The 15,900-nt window shown below is 35.6% G+C and overlaps 1 protein-coding gene across 1 annotated transcript; it reads left to right on the top strand.

Annotated features, from left to right (window-relative positions):
- On the top strand, positions 1–14,036 carry LOC111507914 (protein henna). The gene is made up of 7 exons (XM_023163299.2): positions 1–159; positions 2,475–2,757; positions 3,056–3,215; positions 5,209–5,408; positions 8,353–8,615; positions 13,294–13,523; positions 13,605–14,036. Exons 1-7 carry the CDS (start codon positions 112–114, stop codon positions 13,759–13,761), a joined length of 1,341 nt encoding a protein of 446 aa, XP_023019067.2. The 5' UTR covers positions 1–111; the 3' UTR covers positions 13,762–14,036.
- The last annotated feature ends 1,864 nt before the right edge of the window (positions 14,037–15,900 follow it).

The raw sequence follows: 15,900 nt of genomic DNA, 5'->3' as shown, positions 1-15,900 counted from the left end.
ATTTCATCTGTTTATAAAGTAAAACATAACAAGCCTATGACTATTGAAATACTATTTCTTGTTTTGTTCACTAGTTGAAGTGTGGTGTTGTGAAAACAAGTTTACTAAAGCATGCATGGAATTGAAGTTGACGGTTTTTCTAATGGAATTATAGAAAAGGTACGTCTGAAATACTGTAAATTCCATTCAAACTTGTATTTTAAAAAAAAAATTGAATTGACTCGCAGGTCATAATTTTTAACAAGTTGGAAAGTTGGAAAAATGTTTGATCATTTCAATGGGAAGTTTTCTCAAACGTGGGAGATTGTTACAGTAAAAAATTGTTCGATTGATGGAAATGTATGAAAACCATCCGATCTACTCGTGTCACAGTTTTTTTCCCCGAAAAAAAGGTTTATTTACCAGAAAGTTGGAAGTTACTCCTTTGATCTTTCAGATTCATAATCCTATTTGATACGGCGGGGTTGTTTTCATGTTGTCACAATATAATCATGTGAATTGGCCATTTCATAACACAAAAATATATTTCCCAATTGCCTTCACATTTCACAACTTTGATCGAAGAACTTTTTGTTGATATATGAATGTTGAAATAGAATTCCAACAGCGTATTTTGAGTTTGGCGATAAATGCGTTGAAATTTTGACGTAAAGAATGATTGTACAAACAAATACTCAGTCACCGTACTGAATATGAATTAACAGAAACTACGAATATTTTTATAAATTATTGCAGTATGAAAAAACTACGACCATCTTCATACAAATTACAAATGGAATGAATAAATTATGTCAATTAATATCCGTATTCAGAAATATCTTGGAACAATTCATCAGGGTTGTAATCCCTGAGCTTTGAGCTTTCGAATGTATAGCAGATGCGTTCAATACATCATTACACAACATGATGCACATTGCAAAACATGATCGGTGCATGTACTAATATTTACTTCAATTATTCTGATAGAATAAAGAATAAACAGATTAATTTAATCTTGTTTATCCTGCTCTGTACTCGAAAAATATTCATTATTGTGAATTTACATCTCTTCCCTATTCGAACATTGAAAAACTGATAAAATTGATTAACATTTGCCATAACACATACATTGCCAGATCCTACACAATAGGATCTGGCAATGTATTTATTTTTTCTACATAGTAGGAATCTGGCTATTTATTTATCCTGCACAGTAGGGTCTGGAAAATGTATTTATTTATCCAACACAGTAGGATCTGGGAAATGTAGTTATTCATTCTACACAGCAGGATCTGGCGAATGTTTTCATTTATTCTACACAGTAGAATCGGGCCAATTTATTTATTTTTTCTACACAGCAGAATCTCACGAATGTATTCGTTTATCATACACAGTAGGATCGGGCAAATATATTCATTTATCCTGCTCAGAAGAATCTGACGAATTGATCATTATCTCTAATTTTGACCCCCGCTTTGAGCTTCTTCACAATAGGGAAGTGACACTACTTTATTGTAGGTGAAGTAGATCCTATCCAGATCCTACACAGTAGAATCTGTCGAATGCATTGATTTATCCTACACGGTAGGATCGGGCAAATGTATTTATGTATCCTTCACAGTAGAATCTGGCGAATCAACCATTTTCTCTAATTATGAGCCACGTGCGGGCTTTTTTACAATATGGAAGTGATACTGCAGATCCTTTCCAGATCCTACACAGTAGGATCTTCCTACACAGTATGATCTGGCAACTGTATTCATTCATTCTACACAGCAGGATCTGGCAAATTTATTTATTCATCCTGCATAGTAGGATCTGGCAAATGTGTTTATTTATCCTATACTGTATCACTATATGGAATTGATACCACTTTACTGTAGGTGAAACAGATCCTATCCAGATCCTTTACAGTAGGATCTGGCAAATGTATTCAATTATTATACACAGTGAAATCTGGAAAATATATTTATTTATCCTGGTAAATGTATTCATATGTTCTACATAGTAGGATCTGGTAAATATATTCATTTATCCTACACAGTAGGATCTGCCTTGGGGCTTTTCCAATATATGAAACTGATACTAATTTACTGTAGATGAAACAGATCTTATCTTAGATGAAGGTTTCGTTTTTACGGTAGGTCAGTTGGATCGCAAAAACACTACTACTTTGGTAGAATATGTCCTGACCTATGTAGGCGTTATACTTCGAAATAGAGCTATAGGTGAACTAAAAGCATCTTCAAGATGCTTTCTGTGAAGAAAGTGAGGAAACTTACACAAATATCTGTAGGATACGATTCAATGTCCATCACGGTATTAGTCGAGGAAATAGTTGTTTTCCGGCACGCGTTTATCAGATCCTACTTTATAGGATCATTGGGGGAGGCTAATATTCAGGATTTTATTTCCAAATATACATTTTAGAATCATTAGACATACTTTTGATTTCTGATTAAATTGAAATTTTAAGATGCTTCGTTTTATTGTAGACAAAAACTATGAGGCTCGAAAATGATTCTGCACTCGGTACGTGTTTGGTATTCGCCCCACCCGCTGAAGAAGTTGGGGTTCTGGCAAAGTATTTAGCTGTTTTCGAAAAGTATGGAGTTAATTTGTCACATATCGAGTCCAGACCTTCAACAAGAATGCCCGAAAATTACGAGTTTATGGTAGAATGTAAACCTTCAGGAAACATTGCAGGGGCCATCAATGATATCAAAAACAAAAGTGAATATTTGAAAATAATTTCCCGAGATTACAAAGATAATAAAGGTGAGTAAAATTAGATTACGTTTTTCTTAACAATTGCCTGCCTAGATAATCAAATGTAATGCTTTTGTGATTGTATTCAATTTCAGTATTATCATACACATATAAGGAGTGGCACAAGTTTCAACTTCTGAGGGTTGTCATTCATGAGGGGTGACATCTGTTTTAGATACACAGACACACACACATATTGAATTTGATGATAATTCCATTCAATAGTACTGCAATAGTGATATACACAATAGTGTATAAAGAAATAAGTGGAAATTTTCAATTCAATAGAAATCACTGATAATTTCAGATTCGATCCCCTGGTTTCCAAGACGTATAAGGGATTTGGACTGTTTCGCAAACCAAATTTTGTCTTATGGAGCTGAGCTGGATAGTGACCATCCAGGATTTACTGATCCAGTTTACAGGGCCCGCAGGAAATATTTTGCTGATATAGCTTACCACTACAAGTAAGTTTGTTAAATACAATTAGAGCATGAAGTCGTTTCGAAATGTTGATACAAAGATATGGAAAACTTTTTCGATAGTGGTAATCAATTTCCGAAAGATTCTCTAAGAATATTTTGTAGTTGAAAAACTGTATATGTGACGTCAGATCAATAATGTTAAATGGGACTGTTTTGGGTTGTACTTTATTTGTTTATATGTTTATCATAGTCCAGTAATATAATTATTTTTGAAAAGTGCTTTCACTATTCGTTTATAATAATACTTCATCACAATTTGAAAGTAATATAGACATGGTTATATAAACGAAAATATAACATAATGATCACAAAGTACTATTAATCAGTGACTTATTCATATTGCCATCGAGTTCTATCATACAAGACTATAGAGAATGAAAATAAATTATAAAACAAAATCATTGATCAAAAAGTTTGTCTGGCCAGTTGTTATTTTCTTCTTCTCTTTGAAGTTTACCATTCTTCATATCAATGAATATGACACCGTTACAACAATAGTTTACAATTCTCCCGTGTCTCTCTAGAGTGGTGGAACTGATACTGAAAGATCAGATTTATGGTGTCAATGATAATAACATCATGACATGTCAAATCAGGATTCAGACTCCAGTATAGTACCACGACGGCTCTACTGTCAATTACTGACGATCTTTTAAAACACTCTACTGCTGTAGATGATGATAATTTGACCTATTTAGAACTTCTGGATCAAAGCAAGGCCTTTGACATTCTCGATAATGAGATGACAAACTTGTCTACTTTGATTTTTCTCAGAAATCAGTGTCACTCTTAGGAAAATATCTGAAGAATCGTAATTACAGAGCCGGTAGCAAAGGGAGTGCCACACGGATCTATCCTTGGACCTTGCTTTTCAATTTGTATATTCATGATTTCTACCTGTTTGTGAAAATATGAGATGTCATCACTATGTGGGCGACACGCAGTTATATTCCTCTTTTCCGCCGCGAGATTTTACATCTGCTCAGTCATATATTACTAATGATCTTCGAGTCATCTTCGATATTTCTGCAGCCCATAATCTCGAGCTCAATTCCAATGAATCTGTTCGCATCGGAAATGAAATACTTCCCTTCATGACCGAGAAAAAAATTTAGGATTATGGTTTGATCCAGAACATCGCTATCTGTCAGGATGTCAAAATTTCTTATTGCGATCTACTACATGGATCTGCTTCAAAAAAATCGAATGCTCTTCGACTACAGCATAATCAGAATAGCTGTCTACGTGTCTCGTTTGGTATCCGGAAATTTGACTATATATACTCAGCCATGCGAAAATCAGGATGGTTTGAAGTGGAGAAACATAGAACACTCACCAACAAACTTGTGATCATATTATCACTTGATTGGCCCTGTTATTAAATATTACTGGAGTTTTATCCTAACATCAAACCTACTTTCAATATTTCAGTAATATTCATTACTACACCAACAACAACACCCACCAACAGTAGATTACATACTGAAAGTAGTTGTTTTTCCTTATTTTTTCTTCATTTTAATCCTTTTCTTCAGTTCAATCTTCCTCTTGAAGATGATCACTTGGTGATCGAAATACGTGTCGGGGTGTCAAAATAACGGTTTGGTGTTGGAAAAAACTCCAGTAATATTAATTACTACAGCAAAGGTTCTAAACAGTGCATCACAAGTCTATTTTTTCTATTTTTTATAACGAATAGATACCTATCATTATTATTATTATAGAATTTATAAAAGACCAAACTGAGTTTCAGTGTTTTTTATAATAGTCATTGCATAATTAAGAAATCTTTCATTTGGAGAACATTGTTTCGGAGAAGTAAACTAGAAGAACATGTCATTGAAACAAGCAAGAACTTAAATTTGAATTTGTGTTCATTTTGCGGAAGCAAAGCTTGCACCCAGTCAAAATTTTTTAGGCATTTTTGTCTACAAATTCTTCATACAGGTATTTCAAAGTTACATGATCATTTCAGACATGGCCAGAAGATACCTTACGTCGACTACACCAAAGAAGAAACCGAGACATGGGGCCAAGTCTTCAGGCAACTTACCAACTTGTATCCAACCCATGCTTGTAAAGAATATAACCACGCCTTTCCGCTCCTGGTGGAAAACTGCGGTTTCAAAGAAGACAATATTCCACAGTTAGAGGATATTTCTAATTTCCTGAAAGGTGAGTCGGGCTGTGGAGAGTTAGTGAAGCATTTATTCATTTGCTTTATGATGAAATTGACTGTTTCTTAATGGAAATCTATGTTAGACGTAGCTGGGGTTACCTTGGCTTCCACTCTCCTGGTCGTATGGCCCGCTCGAATTCTCCTTCCTGTACCTATTCCCTTTGAAGCAATTTTCTGGTGGTTGTGTTCTTCAGGAAGACTCTTAGGTTCACAGATAAGTCACCTTCAGTCTTATCTTCCTGTTCACACATCCTGCATAGAGGTGTGTTACTAGCTCCATAAAACTAGTGATGAGTTAGAAATTAAATGTGGAATTCCCCAGGGCACAGTGTTGGGCCCCTTATTATTCAACCTTTATATAAATGATATATTTAAAATTAATAACGTGGGTACCATAATAGGATATGCGGATGATACCGCCATATTTCATGAAGCGAACAGTTGGCACGAATTGAAAGAAAAGGTAGAGGCAGATTTCCAACTATTGAAACTGTGGCTTGATAACAGACTCATGACTGTACCTAAATGTGGAGAAAACGAATTATCTTCCTTTCAGTTGCAATGCATCTAATGCCTGTCCTTATGACAACCTCAATATTCTGACTACACAAAACCATACAATAACAATTCAGTCTGTTAAACAATCGAAATACTTAGGCGTATACAGGGTGTCCCTGGACTTCCTCTTTTCCTCTCGGGAATGTATAGATGGGGTCAAAATATCACCAGTACTTCATATAACTTTTTTTCCTAAAATCCTTCGTTACCAAGTAACGGGCCCTCGAAGTTACAAAATGAAAAATGTTTTTCTTTGATAACTTTTCAAGTGAATATTGAAAATCATCCAAATTTTGGTAATTGACTAAACAAATGAATTCCTTCGATGAGCTTTCATGCAGGAATCAGTTGTTTTGCTACAAAGTCAGGAACGGACTACCCCCGATGGTCCACACCCCAAAACTTTGAAATGACAGATATTTTTCAACAAATTAAGGTTACTTGGACAATTTTATAAATAAAAGTACTCGTGTGGAAAGTCGATCGGAGCAACGAGTCTTGATAAAAATGTAGTTTCACTCGACGACATCAAACCCGCTCGTCCACCATTATTTGAAATGAATAATTATCAAAGCAGAAATAATAATGATAACGTTAATTCAACAACATTTATCCTGAGATGTCTACCATTATTCGAAAATATTAGTTTTCAAGGAAAATGGAAATGATAGGTAAAATGTTCATAACGAATTTTTATAATGCAAACACGTTTAACTAACGAAACTCAAGAGCCTCAAGAGCAAACAGAAATGAAAAATCCGCTACAGAAACTGCTCGATATGACCACCTTCTCTCTCTATACATTTTCTTAGTCTGCGAAGACACCCTCTCTGTACTTGAAATAGCATTCCAGGGTCGTTTCGTATGGCTTCACAATGTAATGTTATTCTATTCAACAATGCATCTCTTGTGTGAATAGGTGTAGCGTAAACAAGGCTTTTTAGATGCCCCCACTGAAAGAAATCCAATGGATTTAAATCCGGAGACCGCGATGGCCATGAATATGGCCCACCTCTACCAATCCATCTATTGTGGAAAATATGGTTCAGATGGTCACGCACAATCAAACTAAAATGAGGAGGAGCGCCATCATTCATATACCACATATCTCTTTGGGTTTGCAATGGAACATGTTCCAAAAGTCCATTCAAATCGTTCTGAATGAACTCCAAATAACGTTCTCCATTCAATCGGTCCTGTAGAATGAATGGTCCTATAAGATGGTTTCCTATGATACCAGCCCAAACATTCACGTTGAATTTCCGTTGGTTGATTTGGATGATTTTGGATATTCACTTGAAAAGTTATCAAAGAAAAACATTTTTCATTTTGTAACTTCGAGGGCCCGTAACTTGGTTACGAAGACTTTTAGGAAAAAAAGTTATATGAAGTACTGGTGATATTTTGACCCCATCTATACATTCCCGAGAGGAAAAGAGGAAGTCCAGGGACACCCTGTATATTGACACATATCTAAAATGGGATTACTATATCAGATATATTAAAAAAAAACTTCAAACAGTCTTCTACAGATACGGCCCTTGTTGAGAGTCATTTACGATATGGAATAACTGCTTGGGGATCAGCTCTACGTGTACATTTGAAACCTCTGGAAACGTTACAGAAGAGATTCCTCAAACTCATAATGTCACAAAATCGGCGATTTTCAACAGAGCGTTTGTATAAAGAGTGTGGAAACTTGGATGTGCGACAGTTGTTTTCTTTCAGTACAAGCGTGAAATACCATTTCAGTTCAAACAAAGCAAAATCTCGTGATCACCCATACTCTACACGTCACTGCGAAAAATTAACATACCCCGTGATACTGAAAAAGTCAATCTCACAAAGAGCTCACTCCTTTATAGCTTTATGGCTAGTGGTCAGAGTTTTTATATAGGTAGCTGTCTGTATGTGTTGGTTACCTGTTCACTTTGTGGCCTTCACGTCTGTTCACAAGAACATCCAAAAAGGCTATAGGACTAGTGGATAACCTCAGGATATTACTCAGTTTCTAGTAGCATGCTTCAAAAATTAATGATGTTGTCTCCATAGTGGTCCATGTTTAGATACAATTGTTCCAGATATGCGAGGTACAAAATTTCGTAAGCAATGCCCTGTCTTCGCTTTCTACGTCTTTGATTTTCACTCACTGTTGATCAACAGATAAAAACACTATTATTTTCATCACAAGTAACCTTTCGATTACATTGAGTCAGGAAATTGAAAGTACGATCATGATTTGAGGTGGCAACTTATTTCTACCAGAAATACTTGCCCAACCAAATGGAAACATTTCACCATAGAAAATCATGACCATGACCATAAAAATAAGTTTTTCAACAACTCCATGGTATCTTTATATCACATGTTTCAATTTTTCAGATTGTACTGGATTCACTATACGCCCAGTTGCAGGACTACTTTCATCCAGGGACTTCTTGGCAGGATTAGCTTTTAGAGTGTTCCATTCCACTCAATATATCAGACATTCCAGCATACCACTTTATACTCCTGAACCAGACGTATGTCACGAGTTACTAGGCCATGTTCCACTTTTTGCCGATCCTGATTTTGCACAGTTTGCCCAAGAAATTGGTCTTGCATCTTTGGGAGCACCCGACGAGTATATTGAGAAATTAGCTACGGTAAGCCATCGCAGCTCAGTTGATCGATAGATATATTTTTTAGTCAGATTTTGAAGTCGACTATGAAGGGGAATCATCTATGTGTATCAGAAAGTGTATATCCAAAGGCATTAGATTAGGGAGGCGCAACTGTAGCAAGAGAGTAAAAGAAAGAATAAAGAGATCTCAGTGGGACATCTCCTTGAAATTTGCATCTTTTCTCCGATTTCGAAGAACTTTTTTTTTGAATTGTACAGCTCAAAAGCTGTACTTTGGAACCAAATATCAAAAAATGTTCAATAATAGTGTTTCTGTTGGCGACTCATTAGAATTTTTATTATGAATTAATTCAAGTGTCTGATGGACTGAAAATCAAATCAAATAAACGAATGAACATATTCATTCTGATCAATTAATCATTGGACAAATTAAGCAATTTCAAACCAATGTTCATCTTTATTTCTCAGTCAGGCTGAAATTTTGCATGTGGATTTGTTTTACGTTGTAGATGTGCAATAAGAAACGATTTTTCGATTTTTCAACTGAGGCGACCCCCCTGGGGATAAAAGGGGCGCGTTCACATATGAAAATGACCTTTTCATCACTATTTCTCCCTACCACTATATTTTCGGAGGCTGAAATTTTGTATGCAGGTTTGTTTTATGTTGTAGGTGGGCAGTAAATAATGATTTTTCAATTTTGCAACTGGGGCGGCCCCCCTAGGGATAAAAGAGGCGCGTTTACATATGAAAATGACCGTTTCATCACTATTTCTACGTACCGCTATATTTTCGAAGGCTGAAATTTTGTATGTAGGTTTGTTTTATATTGTAGATGTGCAAAAACAAAAGATTTTTCTACTTTTCAACTGGAGAGATCCCCTGGGGATAAAAGGGGTGCGTTCACATATGAAAATGACCTTTTCATCACTATTTTTCCCTAGCGCTATATTTTCGGAGGCTGAAATTTTGTATGTAGATTTGTTTTATGTTGTAGGTGGGCAATAAGAAAGGATTTTTCAATTTTCTAACTAGGGAGTCCCCTGGGGATGAAAGGGGCGCGTTTACGTATGAAAATTACCTTTTCATCACTGTTTCTCGGTATCGCTATATTTTCAGAGGCTGAAATTTTGTATGTAGATTTGTTTTATGTTGAAGGTGGGTAATAAGAAAGGATTTTTCAAATTTCGAACTAGGGAGCCCCCTGGGGATGAAAGGGGCGCGTTTACGTATGAAAATGACCTTTTCGTCACTGTTTCTCGGTATCGCTATATTTTCGGAGGCAGAAATTTTGTATGTGGCTTTGTTTTATGTTGTAGATGTACAATAAGGAAAGATTTTCCAATTTTCCAACTGGCGCCCCCTGAGGATAAAAGGGGTGCGTTTACATATGAAAATGACCTTTCCATCACTATGTCTCGGTATCGCTATATTTTCGGAGGCTGAAATTTTGTAGGTTCGTTTTATGTTGAACATGTACAATAAGGAAGGATTTTTCTATTTCCCAACTGGGGAGCCCCTTGGGGATGAAAGGGGCGCGTTTACATATGAAAATGACCTTTCTATCACTATTTCTCCGTACCGCTATATTTTCGGAGGCTGAAATTTTGTATGTAGATTTGTTTTATATTGTAGGTGAGCAATAAGAAATGATTTTTCAATTTACCAATTGGAGAGTCCCCCTATGGATAAAAGAGGCGCGTTCACATATGAAAATGACCTTTTTATCACTATTTCTCGATATCGCTATATTTGCGGAGGCAGAAATTTTGTATGAGGCTTCGTTTTATGTTGTAGATGTATAATAAGGAAAGATTCTTCAATTTCCCAACTGGGGCACCCCCTGAGGATAAAAGGGGCGCGTTTACATATGAAAATGACCTTTTCATCACTATTTCTCGATATCGCTATATTTGCGGAGGCTGAAATTTTGTATGTGAGTTCGTTTTATGTTGTAGATGTACAATAAGGGTGAATTTTCCAATTTTCCAACTGGCGCCCCCTGAGGATAAAAGGGGTGCATTTACATATGAAAATGACCTTTCCATCACTATGTCTCGGTATCGCTATATTTTCGGAGGCTGAAATTTTGTATATGGGTTCGTTTTATGTTGAACATGTGCAATAAGGAAGGATTTTTCTATTTCCCAACTGGGGAGCCACTTGGGGATGAAAGGGGCGCGTTTACATATGAAAATGACCTTTCTATCACTATTTCTCCGTACCGCTATATTTTCGGAGGCTGAAATTTTGTATGTAGATTTGTTTTATATTGTAGGTGAGCAATAAGAAAGGATTTTTTAATTTCCCAATTGGAGAGCCCTCCTGGGGATAAAAGGGGCGCGTTTACATATGAAAATGACATTTTCATCACTATTCGTCGGTATCGCTATATTTTCGGAGGCTGAAATTTTGTATGTGGGCTCGTTTTATGTTGTAGATGTGCAATAAAGAAGGATTTTTCAATTTTCCAACTGGGGCGCACTCCTTGGGAAAAAATAGGCGCGTTTACATATGAAAATGACCATTTCATCACTATTTCTACGTACCGCTATATTTTCAGAGGCTGAAATTTTGTATGTGGGTTCGTTTTATGTTGTAGATGTGCAATAAGGAAGGATTTTTCAATTTTCCAACTGTGGCTCCCCCGGGAATGAAAATGACCTTTTCATCACTATTTCTCCGTACCGCTATATTTTCGAAAGCTGAAATTTTGTATGTAGATTTGTTTTATATTGTAGGTGAGCAATAAGAAAGCATTTTTCAATTTACCAATTGGAGAGTCCCCCTGGGGATAAAAGAGGCGCGTTCACATATGAAAATGACCTTTTTATCACTATTTCTCGATATCGCTATATTTGCGGAGGCAGAAATTTTGTATGTGGCTTCGTTTTATGTTGTAGATGTACAATAAGGAAAGATTCTTCAATTTCCCAACTGGGGCACCCCCTGGGGATAAAAGGGGCGCGTTTACATATGAAAATGACCTTTTCATCACTATTTCTCGGTATCGCTATATTTGCGGAGGCTGAAATTTTGTATGTGAGTTCGTTTTATGTTTTAGATGTACAATAAGGGTGGATTTTCCAATTTTCCAACTGGCGCCCCCTGAGGATAAAAGGGGTGCATTTACATATGAAAATGACCTTTCCATCACTATGTCTCGGTATCGCTATATTTTCGGAGGCTGAAATTTTGTATATGGGTTCGTTTTATGTTGAACATGTGCAATAAGGAAGGATTTTTCTATTTCCCAACTGGGGAGCCACTTGGGGATGAAAGGGGCGCGTTTACATATGAAAATGACCTTTCTATCACTATTTCTCCGTACCGCTATATTTTCGGAGGCTGAAATTTTGTATGTAGATTTGTTTTATATTGTAGGTGAGCAATAAGAAAGGATTTTTTAATTTCCCAATTGGAGAGCCCTCCTGGGGATAAAAGGGGCGCGTTTACATATGAAAATGACATTTTCATCACTATTCGTCGGTATCGCTATATTTTCGGAGGCTGAAATTTTGTATGTGGGCTCGTTTTATGTTGTAGATGTGCAATAAAGAAGGATTTTTCAATTTTCCAACTGGGGCGCACTCCTTGGGAAAAAATAGGCGCGTTTACATATGAAAATGACTGTTTCATCACTATTTCTCCGTACCGCTATATTTTCGGAAGCTGAAATTTTCTATGTAGGTCCGTTTCATGTTGTAGATTTGCAATAAGAAAAGATTTTCAAATATTAAACGTTGTTCTTGCTAATCATGAAGTCAGTTCTGTGTTGATTAGGTACCACTTCGCAACATAATCAATTCAAATTGGTATTTCCATATTGTTTATTGAAGTTTTGAAATATAACAACAAAATAAACCCTGTAATTACCGTTTCACAACTGCTAATAATTATCCTTTGACCTATTTAATCTACGATATATTTTTACGAATTTCCTCACCACATATTTGTTTCCATTTCAATTTTGATACTGAATTTGTATATAGAAGATTTCTACCTAATTGAAATGGAAAAATTTACAAAATTTATTGGAACTCATTTTCAAACTCTGAACTGAATTTTTACACTGATTTCAACGAATTGTGCTGTTCACTCGATTAAACATAAGTATTTCGCTTTCTAAAGTTTGAAATTCAATTTTGTTAACCAAATTGTATTCGTTTGAAAATTTACTGTCTCAAACAAATGTATTTCTAACAATATTTCACTATCACAAACTAATTTATTTACAACACTTCGCACTTGATTTATTTCCTCTATTTGAATTCCTTGTTTAACCGCTCGATTCACTTTCTGAATTCTACCCTCTCTGGACGAGTAGCCGGTCTTTTATATTGGTAACGATCTTTCTAGAATTCTATAGTCGTTTCGGTACCAAACATTAAAAAAAATAATCATTTAGAATATAAAAAGTCACCTCTTCACGCTGGTATTTTCAATAGATTACCAAAAGTTATAAAAAGACAAAAATAGTCACATGAAATTTGAAAAAGGAATTGACAGGATTTCTCGTTAAAAATTGTTTTTATTTCCTGAAAGAGTTTGTAATCTCTTGAGAGAGTTGAATTTTTATACGTAGCTCGCGAAATTTTAACATCTACCTCTTTTTTTGAACAGATTGCGTATACAAATGTGTATATTCAAATTACCAGTAAATAACTGTGACTGTGACTATGAATAATTTTTTTTTTCAGTGCTTTTGGTTTACTATTGAATTTGGTCTGTGCAAAGAAAACGGACAATTAAAAGCTTACGGAGCAGGACTCCTTTCAAGTTTCGGAGAGATTCAGTATGCTCTGGGAACTGAACCTGAAGTCAGGCCGTTTGAGCCAGCGAAAACAGCTTTGCAGAAGTACCCTATCACGGAATTCCAACCCGTTTATTATGTTGCCGAAAGTTTCGAGGACGCCAAAGAAAAGATGATGTAGGTTTTCCAATGAAATATCCCTATTTTTCACTCACTAGTTACTTAATTGTGAAATACTAATAGCAATTTTATTTACAGCAAATTTGCAGCCACTATTCCCAGAGATTTTGGGGTGAGGTACAATGCATATACCCAAAGTATTGAAGTTTTGGACTCGAAACACCACATTCAGAGACTGGTCAACAACATAAACTCCGAGATATCGATATTGATAGATTCCCTCAAAAAGATATAACTGCTGACTTCTGTTACTACTGACTATAATTAGTATTATCGAATTGAAACGTGCTAATTGAAAATTGCCACATTTTTGACTATTCAAGTGTAGATAATTGTATTTATTGTTTTTATTGACTTCTACTGTGATATAATTGTAGGTAGATATTATAATATATAGGGTTTAACTCTGATTGCCAAAAACACTGTTCCAATAAATATTTGTTGAACATTCGAAAATTTCCATGATAACTTATTTCATTTCAAATAAAGTATTTCAAAAGAAAGAAATAATGTGTTATTTCATATCATCACCATTAGACCCCACATTAAAAAATTGTATAATACTATTACGTTAAAATAATATTTTTTGAACAAAAACAATGACTGGATAAAAGAAAAGATGAAAATTCGAGACATTTTTGTGGAAAACTGGCAAAAGCTGAATAATGATGAACTTGACAATGTCTTTGAACGAAAAATCAAGTGAGCAGTTTGTATTGGAACACATCTTAACAAAATTTGGGTTTCAACTGATGAAAACATGATATACTACGTTAGTCAGTTTTGAAAATGCGTTTTTTTATTTCTTCAATTATCACCTGCTTTTTAATCTTTTGTACAAAATTCCATTTTGTGTCTGAAAGTTACTTCTTTGCATTAAATACACATCTTTGTATAGAGATAAATATGGGAATGATCAAAAAGTACTTATCTATTTACTTTTTGATTGTCATGGAATTATTTTCCAGCAGCTTGACTGCATTAAGCTTTCTAGATTACATATAATTTCTTGAATCATGTGGATTCGTTTTCCGATAGCATTTCAGGTTAGCTTCCCAAATTTCTGCTACCGCAGTTGTCGGTTGATTGGTCAAACCACCAACACTGACATAAAAAACTTGGCAAGTTGACTTGGGTGTCACACCAATAGGTGGTTCCACTTATGTTTCGTTTGCGTTTACGCAGCTATTTTTATCAAGTACTTTCTTGGTTTTTTCTCATTTTGTACCAGTTAAAAGGGGAAGGGAGCCAGGCTTCAACCTGAATGAACTCAAGATGGATTACGTCTCATTTTGTCTTCAATCGAGGACCGGCTGCCCGGTACTGACGATGCCCAATAGGCTGAAACAGCTGTCTACCGGTGGCTCTTAAATTGAAATCAATATGGGAATGATTAAAAAGTACTCATCTATTTGTTTTTTGATTTTCATGGAATTATTTTCCAGCAGCTTGACTGCATTAACCTTTCTAAATTATACATATATATATATATATATATATATATATATATATATATATATATATATATATATATATATATATATATATATATATATATCGGAAAAGTCTAGGGATATTTTTAAAAATGGCAATAATTTTTTTTAGATCGCTTTAGGGGAAAAAAGTTGACGGGTGATTATCATTAAACGAATGTAACTTACAACAAAATTTATTAAATGGTCAAAAATACTGAGTGCGCATAAAAGCAAAACTAAAAAAAAAATATGGCTCTTCTTTGGCACCCCGAAAAAAAATCATAATACAAAAAAAATTGGAATCAGTACAAAGTATGGCCTCCACGCTGGTTTATTACGGCCCTACATCTATCGTGCATCGACAAAATGAGATTGTCAATGTCTTGTTGAGGTACATTTGCCCATTCAGCGATTAAAAGCTCTCTCAATTGAAACGTTGTGTGAATGTTCCCCAAATGCGGAGTAATTCTTCGTTGAAGCATGTCCCACACATGCTCGATGGGATTCAGGTCCGGTGATTGTGATGGCCATGGCAATACATCAACTCCTTCGTTGGTGAGCCAGTCAGTCACTAGACGCGCGACATGTGGACGGGCATTATCGTGCATTAGGTGGAAGTTTTCACCAACAGCACCAGCAAACGGACGGACGATAGGTAGAAGAATAGTGTCGAGGTACTGTCGAGCTGTGAGGGAGCGATTTGAAAAAACGAGATCGGTTCTGCCGCAGATCATGATTCCGCCCCATAGCATTACTGTACCACCTCTGTATGTGTGGACTTCCTGGACGTGTCTCAAACGTTCATTATTTCCAGGTCGTCTCCACAGTCTTACTCGACGAGAATCTGGATGAAATCCAAATCTGGATTCGTCTGTAAACAAAACTGTGGCCCAATCATT

The sequence above is a fragment of the Leptinotarsa decemlineata genome, unplaced genomic scaffold (assembly GCF_025532065.1).
Source record: "Leptinotarsa decemlineata unplaced genomic scaffold, Ldec_3_MD MMD2_tig00000035_RagTag_RagTag, whole genome shotgun sequence".
Classification (NCBI taxonomy): Eukaryota; Metazoa; Arthropoda; class Insecta; order Coleoptera; family Chrysomelidae; genus Leptinotarsa; species Leptinotarsa decemlineata.
This window is presented reverse-complemented; position numbering and strand designations above follow the sequence as displayed.

Bases quoted from the DNA above. Each gene is read 5' to 3' on its own strand.
- LOC111507914 (XM_023163299.2), top strand. From the start codon at position 112: ATGCATGGAATTGAAGTTGACGGTTTTTCTAATGGAATTATAGAAAAG. The intron at 3,216-5,208 runs GTAAGTTTGTTA...TGATCATTTCAG, and splicing joins GATATAGCTTACCACTACAA to ACATGGCCAGAAGATACCTT. The intron at 5,409-8,352 runs GTGAGTCGGGCT...TCAATTTTTCAG, and splicing joins TATTTCTAATTTCCTGAAAG to ATTGTACTGGATTCACTATA.